The sequence below is a fragment of the Belonocnema kinseyi genome, chromosome 1, assembly GCF_010883055.1.
Source record: "Belonocnema kinseyi isolate 2016_QV_RU_SX_M_011 chromosome 1, B_treatae_v1, whole genome shotgun sequence".
Lineage (NCBI taxonomy): Eukaryota > Metazoa > Arthropoda > Insecta > Hymenoptera > Cynipidae > Belonocnema > Belonocnema kinseyi.
The window spans coordinates 22,224,815-22,236,764 of record NC_046657.1 but is presented as its reverse complement, the minus strand read 5'-3'; the positions used below and the strand labels follow the sequence as shown (position 1 = coordinate 22,236,764).

The following is an 11,950-nucleotide window of genomic DNA, read 5'->3' as shown; positions in this document are numbered from 1 at the left end:
TTGGAAAAGATCTGCAAATGCAAAAAAATCTTACGTATTTCAGAACTTTAGATGGGGCTTCAAAACCCTACGCTCACTTACGAAAAATTTCTCAACTTATCCAAACTCCCCGAAATAAGGAAACATTTATTTTATTATTAGAATTATATTTATTTCTCTTCACATTAACTATTTACAATTATGCATTCACTTTTTGGTCGACCTGTAGTAAGAAAAAACGAAACCTACGATCTACGAGAATTATTTACAAATTACCTAAGATCAAACAAATTTTCAGAGTAATATTCTAAATAATTATATTGTGTCAATTTTATATGCACCTATTTTAACCTAAAAATTATGTACATCTACTTTCTTTTTTTAAAACAAATCTAAAGATCAGATTTATGTTGCGTTCCAACAGTGGAAAACAAAACATTCCAATGCGTGAACAGGGTGGTGATTCGGCGGACGATTTTAAAATATCGATTTTTCCCGGTCATTTCAAGGTCAACTAAAACTAAAATATTCATATTTTCGGAAAAACGCCAAAATTTATTTTAATTCACGTAAATCATTTTAAGCATCCTGTAACAGAAAAGAGCAAAAAATTTCAAATATTTTTCTTTTGATAAAAAAAAATATATAAATTTTTTCTCTTATAAAGTATAGATATATTTAATATTTCGAAAAGCAGACTGACGATACTTTACACTCATTAAAGCATATCGACTTTGATCAAAAAATGTTTTTAGGAAAGATTATAGGTCTTTTAGAAAGCTACAATATTTCCTATATATATTTTTTACGTATATGTCGTCGTTTGGATCAAAATAAAATAAAATTTTTTGACTTATTCGGTGGATAAAGCCATAACCACTGGCCCAGGAACGATCGTCCGTAAACTCGTTATTTCTTCACGATAAAAAAAAGTGTGCCAAAATTTGATTTGATCCCTTCATACTTTTAGAGTTATCGTGTTTACGGACGGATAGACAGACAGACGTCATAGCCAAAACTTGATTTTGAGCTTCAGGGTATTTAAAAAGCTGGAGATTCGTTGGAAATAAAAGGTTTTAAATTTCGTACACTTCTAAAACTTTCTTAATCATAAAAGATGAATTACGTGCATTAAATGATGGTTTCACGTAAACAAATAAGTTTATTAATATTCCATATTAATTAATTTTATATCACAATTTGTTAGAATTAAAATAAAAAAATTCAAATAAGTATCTTAAAGTACGTTCTTATTTTCTTATTGCAATAAAAACTCTTTGGAAGCATAAGAATAACTACCAACTAATGTTAATAAGAATAAGTACTCTTGGGCAATAATAAATTATAATTTAATTAAACTAAACGGAGATATTCTAAAAAAACCTAAGATCCATAAATCGTAAATGAATACACTGAAAATTTGAATTTTACTGCAATCAGAAAGTCCGGTTTTTTCCCCGAAATTCCCGGTTTTGAAGTTAAATTACCGGTCAATAAAATTTTCGTTCATTTCTCGATCTTTCCGGGTCAAGTCGCCACCCTGGTGAAGTATTAGGGTGTACTTAAGTAGATTCGAGTCGGTTTAATCTGAACTCGAGTTTGACCAAACATACTGGCATCGACGGCGATTTCAAAAATCTTATTATCACTTTTCAAGAGAAGGTAAACGAGAATATAGACTATATGATTTAATTTTTTTTCAAATTGGGCGGAGTTTAGTACGAAAAATAAAAAAGGGGTGGAGTTTATCACGAAAAAGAGTAAAGGGGCGGAGTTTACTCCGGGACGGGAGCAGGGGCGTGGTCTTCCCAGTGAAGGGAGTCAAATAGGCGGGACTTATACATCACTGGAATTAGTTTAGGAATTTGCTGTAGCAATAAATGGATAATGATTGCCGAAATTGAATAGAGCTGCTAAAATCAGCGCTAACCAGGATATCTCTTTCCTTCTATATTCCTCCTCATATTATAACATATTTTATCAGTACCAACTGTAAAAAGGCTGATGAGGTGTATGTCTCGGAGGCTGCTGGAAGTTCTGGCTGTAGTGGCTTACAAAGCCTTGATGAGGATGAGAACTATGATGCTGGTGATGATTTGGTGGGGGACTTGGAAGACCAATTCTGTTTTCACTGCTAGGGATTGACAACTTCCAAGGTGGTGAAGAGTTTTCTTGACTTTGATGCTGATGATGATGGACTGGAGAGACGGAACTGATTGGAAGCTCCGTAGATGACAGCTGATCAGAGGAAGGATTGGAGTTCGAGTTGGGCCCCATCAGAGTCACAAGAGAGTTGGGAGTTGGAGGAAGTTGGTGGCTCGTGTTCTGTTGGTAGGATGAAGAAACTACGGGAGCTGGAGAGTGTTGATGGCTCATGTTGCTTGTGGTTAAGGTTGGAGAGAGCAGAGTTGTTGGGTAACTCACTGAAGGAGGAAGACTGTAGGTTGGGGTGGAGCAGACTGATGAAGCGAGGCGACTTGAGTCTGGGGTCAGCTGATGAGACACCGTGTGGTGTGATGAGTAGAGTTCTGGAACAGATAAAAGAAAGAGGGTTAGGTCTGGTTGCGAATTAAAATGACTATTAAAACACCTGTTAGGACTAATGAGCATTATTTTATGGGTCTCAAATAAAGAACGTTTAACCGATCACAGAGAAAAAATGGCAATCTGAATTTATTCGCAGGTTATTATCGAGGAAGGACATGGACGAAGTGTTTTAGCTCTCTCTGTTTCAATAACACGATCCACCGATCCGCGTCGTCACCAAGGTCCCGCCATCACCAGTTTCCATATTCGAAATTTCTTCGTGGCGGATATTGCATTCATGACACTGCAATTTTGACGCCAGTCGAGAGCTGGTTTGTCAGCACATGGTGGTTCGTAGAACCGGTACAGGTTGGGCATTGTACCGAGCAAAGTGACTAGCCCGATTGTTTCGATATCCCGTCGAGCCAAGAACGGCTTCCGGTAACTCTCCATCAGGTTGCCAGTAGATGCTCCTGTTTTGCGGCTTCTAAACTTTCACGCTGCTGTAATGACGTACATTCCGATTCTAATAAAGTCAGACCAATTTTCATCAAGGGCACTCGGCGATTCGCGCCACCTTCGGAGGAGTACCGTCTCCCCCTTTGTTTACATATCATCCAATTCATTCAACTTGTATGGTGAATGAATCGAAAGATGCTAGAGGCCGATTCGATTCTGGTACGTATAAGCGTTAAATAAGCAATTAGACGTTTAGATTGCCTGTTGCTACTGATGGGAAATGGACTAACGATGGAGCGACTGATCGAAATTGGAAAAAGATGCAATTTCAGAAGAGGTGGAAGTATAAACTGTCACTTTCCTGATAAATTACTCAAGTTCTGATACTTCCCATTAAAATTCAAGACCCTATCAAGGGTCACTCGCCGGATATTATTCCAGAAACCAATCACTAACGAACTCACCTGGACTCGAGGAGAAGGCGGTGTCTGGCAGTGTTTGTCCGTGATGATGGGAATGAGGATGACTCGGCGGAACAGAGGCTCCAATATGTGGATGTGAGTGAGCCTGTGGATGAAGTGCGTAAGATGCCGCAGGGTAGGCAACCGATCCATATCCACCAGAACTCGTGGAGGACAATTGCTTCCTCAGTCTTGCTCTCCTGTTGCTGAACCAAACTTGAATCCTGGCTTCAGTTAATTTTGTTCTTTGGGCCAATTCCTCCCTGGTGTAGATGTCTGGATACTGGGTTCTTTCGAAGGCCCTTTCGAGTTCATCTAGTTGATGGGCGGTGAAGGTCGTTCTGCTGCGGCGCTGCTTACGCTTCAGGGGAATACCTGGTTCACTCTCGCAGTCTGATCCAGAACTCGTCTTTCCTGAAATTAATTAAAAATTATTAATTGATCTTAGTTGAACAATTTAGTTTCAATATAAGGACTAAGATACTTTAGGATCATAATCTTAGATTCTAGATCCATTGCTATTTTGTTTTGTTATGATGTTTGGTTTTTCTTGGTGTCGTCCGACCTGTCAGTCTTCATTGCGGGACTAATCGTCCGACGACGACTGACGTCGGGACGCCCTGTGCTAATGCAAATGCGACACGGACCTGTTAATTCCGGAGTGTTTTTTTTTTACTTCCGTATAACATCGCACCGGTATTAAGTACCAAGTGATGGACTATAAATATTCATCCAGGTTTGGGATTGAGCAACTTAGGAAACTCTTTCCGCTCGAATTATTTTTCTTAAACCTGTCGATTTTTTATTGGAAAACAAAGTTGGCACGCGTTCTCTAGACGATTCGGAGTTGAAGAGAGGCAAAAGGCGAAACATGAAAAAAAGAATCTCTTTCCAGTAGTAATAATTCATTCTGAGTTTAATATCATGTTACGAAAGTTGAGATTACTACTCGGAGATCGAGCGTTCAAGCTCCCGAAAGATGTAATTTTCTGTTCGATTTCCGAAGACCCGATCGAGGAATTAAACTCAACCTGTGAAGCTGCGATCTTTTTTAGTTTTACTTCTGAAATCTAATTTTGAAACACTACAAAAAAGCTGTTACATTCCTAAAACCCTGCGAAATTGACCAAGACGAAGATTGATTTGTGCCCCAATTTGCTCGAGTTAGAAAAATCGTTTTTTGCCTCCCTTTCTTTTTTCAGAGAAATTGACGCCCCTGTGGGTATTTAAATAACTTTTTTCTCTATTTTTTTTTAAAGCTCCTCTCTCACCGAAGGCCGGTAGTCTCACAGAGCTATCACCTTACGAGAGCCTCTCGTCTTTGCCGCTCTCTCTCTCTCTCTCGCACTTTTTTTCTGAGTTCCTCGAGTCTTTCATCTTTGCCGGCTATTCACCCTCAAATGATCATACGATGAGACCTGGTGGGTACACATTTAATTTGTCATGTCACAAGAGAGAAAAACATTCCGTGCGGCAGTTTTCTCTCGTGAGAGATAAGTTGACAACTTTCTGATTATAGAAAAAACCTATTATAGTACAATCTTCGTCAAAGGCAATTTAAAAGCTTTGTAAGTTATGAGTGATCAGGCCCCAAGTTCTGAAAACTTTAAAGTTACAAAGCTTTTAATTGGCCTTTGATAAAAATTATACTATAATAGGTTGCAATCGAGGGGCTAGTCCGCTAGTCACTGAGAAATTTCAGATTGTTGCGCAGAAAATTTTAGAACTGTTTGAGGAACTCTTAGAAATCTTTCTCCATTCACGCCACGAAGCATTCACACATTTACACGATCGTGATGCATATGGCGAATCGAACTAACGGCCGACTCCATCCAAACACCGCCGAGCTTAGCCGAGTCTTATTTCTCCTCGAAAGTCCCGATCTCGAGAAGTTTTGACAGTATGGGCAATCTCAAAGAAGTCTTAGCACTCTCTATGTGAATTCGATTTTAACTGCCCCGTTCATAGTTTTAAAATTTTCAGATTTCTCAGTGAGTAGCCCCTCGGTTATAATATATTATCATGTCGAGCGTGAAATTTAGGAACAGAAAGGACCCTTATTGGTTTCAAAAGGCAAATACTAAATGTGCTTTTAAAAACTGAAATTAGAGCGCTTCTTTTTTTTTATGGACCACCAAGAGTTATAACTTTCCCTCAGTATCAAGGGGGCCTCGACGATCTGGAAATGGGTGAATGAATAAATTAAATGCGTGTATTAATCACTCGAGTTCCTCCCTCCTGGAAATTACCGGCTTGGTCTGTGGCAGCATTCGGTAGCGACTTTGCTCAACGTTAGCTCTGTAATTTTCTCGCCGCGCTTGCTTTCAAGTGTGCGTATTCAATGATTTGTATTTTTAAGCATCAGGAATGCAACATTTGTTTTGTTAAAAACAAAAAAATAAAAAAACTAACTCAAGAATTCTATTTTGGGGCCGCATTTTCTAGATCGGAACACCTTACAAAAGGGTTGCCTGTCTTAAAAGTCGAATCGCTTTGAAGCTAGATGCAGAAATTGAATCTCCTGAATAAAAGATATTGAAAATATCAATTGTTGCTCACCATCTTCAATTTTGATTTCATCCTCAGTGTCGCGTCCCCTTAAAAGTCGAGAAATGGCGGAAACACTGGGAGCACTAGTCCTGTCGCAAATTTCCTCCTTGATTAATCTGTCCCTAATTTCCCAGGAAAACACACCTGGATTTTCCCGCTTGTAGTCCTCAATTCTTGCCTCAACTTCAGGGGTCGCCACTCGGGGTTTGCTTCCTCCAATCACGCCCGGTCTGATACTTCCGGTCTCCTGGTAGCGATTCAGAATTTTTGAAACGCATCCGTGTGAGACTCTCAATTGTCTGCAAAATAATTTTCAATTAATTAATTACATTATGCATTAAATTTTTTATAATTGTTCGAATTTTTTTCTTTTTGTGAATTTTTAATTACCTGGATATCACACAGGGTCGAACGCCAGCGGCAGCCATCTCCACAATTTTTAGCCGAATATTGTTGGGAAGGGGTCTTCCATTGATGAAGACACCACCCAATTGGTTTACTCGGCCTTGACCCGGTATCGAACTCAGATCTGAAATTTAAGAAAGAATTAATTAATAAAAGTCTTATGAACAAAAAATCGGCGAAAAAGACAAAAAGAACAATAAATGTTGCTAACTAATCTCTTTTTTTCCACATTCTAGCGATAACGAATTGCCGCTACGACTAACGGGTTCAGCCAAAAGTTCAAACCATCTCCAAGTACGAATCGCGACTTCGAATGTGGTTTGACGTTGTCGATAAGTCCAATGAATCTGAAGTTTTACGACTTACAATAATGATAGCGTATAATTCGCTCGCCTCTTAATTTAATTTCCCTCAAGTAAATTGAGTTGAGAAAGGAACTACATTTGTAATAGAAAATAAATATTGTAGCAAGAGTTAGATTCAGCATTGATAAAAGTTATTAAGATAATAATATTTTAAATTCAGTTGATAAAAAAAATACGAAATCTTGGCAGAAATCGAAGATTAGTTTTCACATCGAATGTTATTGGGAAATAAATTGAAATTTTCTCGATCTGCACAACGCGGTGGATTCTGAGATAAAAAAAAAAGGAAAAATAAAGAAAGAAAGAGAAGGAGGCTCGTGACTTATACGTGAATTATACAATTTGGAAAATTGTTTAATTGCAACAATTGACCAATTCTATACATTTTTACAATTTAACTTGTACAAATTGTTTACAACTTTTTGCACACAAAAAATCCATTGAATTAAATTGTGATTGAATTGATGATTGTAAATTCTCAATGACAGAAATAGCAAAGAAGGCAGTAAAGACCTATTTTGAGTTTTGCTTGAAAATTGCGCAACGCAAGGTCTAAAGTCGGTTATTGAATGATTTAACTGTGGGTTGTAAACGGAGGCCTTGAGGCTACTTTTGGGAAATCTTCGAGGCTTGGGGTCGATTTTCACCCAGCAGGAAGATTTTCCGGTTCTTCGGGTGACAATGAATCTCAGACTGGATAATTTCATGGGAAATTTGTAAATTACTCAAACTTCCTACCTCTGCCCTCCGACCCGGGAATCCTTTTCACCCCTTTCAGTAATTCACGGAACCAATATTTTATTCTATTTCACACAATTTATTGCTATACAATATTTGAATTGTGGGCTCGTTCAAATATTGTGAAATCGGGCAGTTTGTGACATTTTTACAATTTGCACTGCTAAGAAGCCAAAGTTGAAGGAAAAATCTTAAATAAACACAAAAATATTGGAAAGAAAGGTCAAGGTTTGATGTTTATGAAAAATTGGAATAAGTCTAGAAAGAAGTGTATTTAAAGTTCTTTGACCGATTTTAAATATCAGTGTTGATACAATAGTTTGCTGAATTATCAGGTATTTTAATAATTTTTTCCTAGATTCTATCCTAGGGTCAATGTTGATGCAAAAAAGCCGCAAAGTTTAAAATAATGATTGTACTCCCCAAAATGCCAAATAATTTTTTAAAAAATCAGAACAATCTTTGTATTAAGATTACTTTTTTGCAACATTTTTGATGGTCGGGAACCTACAATAAAAATTTTTTTTTTAATCTATTGAAGAAGTTAAAAATTAAAATTCTAAATTAAATAAACTGTTAAATGAAGACAAATTTGAAAAATCAGGTAGCATTAAAAACATTAATGAAGAGGAATCTTCTCAGCGGATACCCCAAGGACCTGAGGGGTATCCGACCTAGAGGGGTCGACTTTGAAACCGAAAATTGCCTGTTGAGTGAGAGACTAACGGAAAGATATTTCTCGATTTATGACGGTCATTAATGAAAATGTTTCGGTCATTTCGAGTCAGGTAGCGTTATATATCAGAGCCACGGTCATTCTGGTACCGTTTCCGGATAGCTTCAGAATTTTCAAAACTGATCCTACTGCCAGATGCTGTAAAATTGAACGTGCCAAAAGAAAATACTCAATATTGTACACAAAAGTCTTTTCAGATGTCAGTAAATAACTCTTCTAACAAATTAAAAAAAATGTTACAACTTCAAAATCTGCTAATCTGCCCAATTTAAAGTAGCAATTTTCCGTCGATTAAGGGCAATAGAAAAGAAAAAGAGTCGGTTGTACGACTTTCACTTAAAACTGAAGTGAAACTTGAAAATAAGTTTTAGTTGAAATGTACTATTTGATGATATACGTAAAACAATGCAAAATTGCAACTTCTTTAAGATTTGAAAAAGGAAAAAGCTTTTTTCAGCAATTTTTTTTTATCAGTTATGGTTAATTAATTTTTAACGTATGCACAATGCTCAGATTAATTAATTAAGATATATTAAGAGATGATTATATATGTTTTTTATTTAATGTTACTATTTTTACTATTATTTACAATGGTGCAATTCCTAATATTTGGTGCAATCGTAATTAAATAAAAATAAAACATTTTAACTAAAAAGGATGGCATTACAATATAGAAATGAAGTTCAACTTTTCACAAAAGTAGTTTCATTTTCAACAGAAAAAATTAATTTTCTATAAAAAAAAAACAGAAGAATTTTTTATCAATTAGTGGAATTTTCAAAAAAAAATACGGATTCAAACAACGCGATGAATTCACAAGCAAGAATTTCTACCAAAGAAAAAACTAATTTTTAACAATACCGTCAACATTTCATACAAACAAATGACTTTTCCTACCAAAACGTTGACTCTCAAACACAAAAATATCAATTTAAGAAAAAAATGGAAAAGTAAAATTTTCAGTCCAAAAAATTAATTAAGAGTCAAAGCAAAGAACTAATTTTCTAAAATATTGTTAAATTTTATATCAAAATATGTTTGGTACCAAAAAGATTAATCTTTAAACATAAAAGAATAATTTTGTAACAAAAGAAAAAATTTAACTTTTAACAAAGAAGATTAATTTTCTGCTCCGAAGATGAATTTTTAATAAAATAGATGAATGCTTAACCAAAAAAGATCAATTATTAACAAAAAATAGAATACTTAAATATTTAATTTAAAAAACTCATTTTCAGCTAAAAAAAAACAAAACGACTATTTCTCAACGATGTATTTCAATTTTTAGCGAAACAAAATTATTTGTTGCCAAAATAGTTGAATTTTAATCCAAAAAGACGAATTTACAACAAAGAAACTGAATTTTCAACCAAGAAAAGAATGAATTTTTAACAAAATTGTTGAATTTCTTTCAAAATAAATTTTTTTTTAACAAATAGTTGAATTTTCAACTAAGAACACAAATTTTTAACAATATAGTAAATTTTTAACCAACCTAAATGAATTTTCTGTCAAAGTAGTTGAATTTTCAATTGAAAAAAAAGAATTCTTAACAAAACAGCTGAATTTTGAACACAAAAAATGAATACCTTTTTAGTAAAATTGTTCGATTTCATTAAAATTAGATTTTTTCTTTACCAAAGAGATGAATTTTCAACACGTATTTTTGAGAGAATACATGAATTTCAAATTGAAAAATATACATTTTTAATTAAAAATGAAAGATAAATTTTTATAAAATAAATACACTTTCAAGTAAAAGAACAACTAATTTTTAACAATATAGTATGAATTTTCAAAAAATGACTTGTAAACAAATTATTGAATTTCCTACAAAGTAGATTTTGTCTTCACAAAATTTTTAAATTTTCAGGCAAAAAAAAATAGTTTTCAACAAAATTGATCGATTTCCTACAAATTTCACCTTTTCTTCACCATGCAGTTGAAGTTTGAACACGAATTTTTAACAGAATACATGAATTTTTAAATAAAAAGATAAATTTTCAACTAAAAATGGAATAATTAAATTTTTAGATGAAAATAAAAAATTTCAAATCGAGAAAAAACGAATTTTCAATAATATAGTTCATTTTTCAACCAGAAAAATTAATTTTATACTAAAATTGTTCAATTCTCAACACGAACTCTTAACATAATACATGAATTTTTAATTTTAAAAAAATCTATTTTTAGAAAAAAAATTGAATGGGTAAATTTTTAGTTAAAAAAAAATCAATTTTTAACTTAAAAAATGAATTTGTAACATTATAGTTAAATTTTCAACCTGATAAATATAACAGTTGAATTTTCAAGAAGAAAAATATGGACTTTTCAAGAAAAGTTGTGAATTTTTTAAAAAGAAGATTTTTTATGCAGCAAATAGTTCAATTTTCAGCCAAAAACATGAAATTTCAACAGTAATTTTTAAAAAGATACATTCATTTTCAACTATGGATGATAAAATTTTGAAAAGAATCTGAATAGTTGAATTTTTTGTTAAGAAACTTAATTTTCAAGAAAACAGCGACAAGATTAAGCATTTTAAGACCATTTAAAAAATTGTTCAATAGTAGAATTTACAAGAAGGTTCAATAAAAGAATCCGATAATGTTTAAACACCGTTCAAAGATGTAGCGATTCCGTTTTTTCTACCATTTTAAATAAGTTTTTCAATATGCAATTGTGCAAAATTGAAATTTGTAAAATGACTCAATGTATTACTTTTTGCTCAATAATAGCAACTATTTGTGTAATATTATAACAAGATAATTGTTTAAATCGTACAATTTTAATAATTTAACTACTAAAAAATAATAATAAAAAATTTAAATCCCACCTTGAAACGAGTATCCCGTGAAGCATGGCCGCATCATGGAGTAGTTAGTCGTGACCGTCATTTCAGTCTCCAAGCCACTCTTCCTCAACTCTTCCTCGCACTCAAAAATTCACCAAAAAGAACCTCACTCACAGTACCAACAAATTTTGGAACCACTCGTAACTGTCCACTCCGATCACAATTCAAAAAATCGAAAGAAAAACAAAATACTTGAATTTAAGGGGCACCGGTCCCACACAAAACTGTCTTATGCACCGGAGAACGTTTCCGGTTCCCTCTTCGAGTCAAACTGAACCTAGGCCCCGTGGGTTGGATTTCAGAAGTTGACTGAGAACTGTAGACGAAAGTTCCGCACTAACTAAGAATAGGCCCCGCCCCCAAAAGTTGGTTGCAAGTAGTGGGGCATCATTGGTGAAGAATATTCAGAAGAACCGTTCAAGAGTTGCCAGGAAAAATTGACCAATCAGAGAGGCGCTGGAACCGGGAGTAGAAAAGGGAACGCCCCTTGGGAGAAAAGATCCGGATTTATTCTAGACGTTCGGTGGCCCTGAGGATTCTTTAGTTTGGGCGCCTATGGCGATGCGTGTACGTATGGAGGGTAGTCTTTTTGTCTCCTGGATTTTAAGGTGACGCGCTTCCATTTTGATTCGGACTGTCGCGCACCGCCTCAAGTTTATGATATGCTTTAGTAGGCTCACGTGTTAGAGGTTGATCTTGACAAGTGGTTCAATGGCCTGGCTGAGTCTGAATTTAGATATGTAGAGAGAAAAACATTTTCTTGAACCAAAAACACAACTGTTTTCTTGAATAATTATGTAGAATGAAATTTCGTTGGGTCAAATATATTTAGGTTGATTCAAGAAAATACTATTTTGAGGCAACCAAATTCTTTGAT

At 34.6% G+C, this 11,950-nt stretch overlaps 1 protein-coding gene across 1 annotated transcript; it reads right to left on the bottom strand.

The window, feature by feature from the left end:
- Positions 1-1,327: 1,327 nt before the first annotated feature.
- On the bottom strand, positions 1,328-11,116 carry LOC117170563 (segmentation protein paired-like). Its single transcript, XM_033357400.1, has 5 exons — positions 11,056-11,116; positions 6,366-6,504; positions 5,985-6,274; positions 3,429-3,839; positions 1,328-2,507 (listed from the first exon to the last, which is right to left on the bottom strand). Exons 1-5 carry the CDS (start codon positions 11,114-11,116, stop codon positions 1,960-1,962), a joined length of 1,449 nt encoding a protein of 482 aa, XP_033213291.1. The 3' UTR covers positions 1,328-1,959.
- Positions 11,117-11,950: the final 834 nt, after the last annotated feature.

Excerpts from the sequence above, each read along its gene's own strand:
- LOC117170563 (XM_033357400.1), bottom strand. The coding sequence starts at position 11,116 with ATGACGGTCACGACTAACTACTCCATGATGCGGCCATGCTTCACGGGA. Across the intron at positions 6,275-6,365 it reads CGACCCTGTGTGATATCCAG|ACAATTGAGAGTCTCACACG; the intron begins GTAATTAAAAAT and ends ATTATTTTGCAG. Across the intron at positions 2,508-3,428 it reads CGCCTTCTCCTCGAGTCCAG|AACTCTACTCATCACACCAC; the intron begins GTGAGTTCGTTA and ends TATCTGTTCCAG.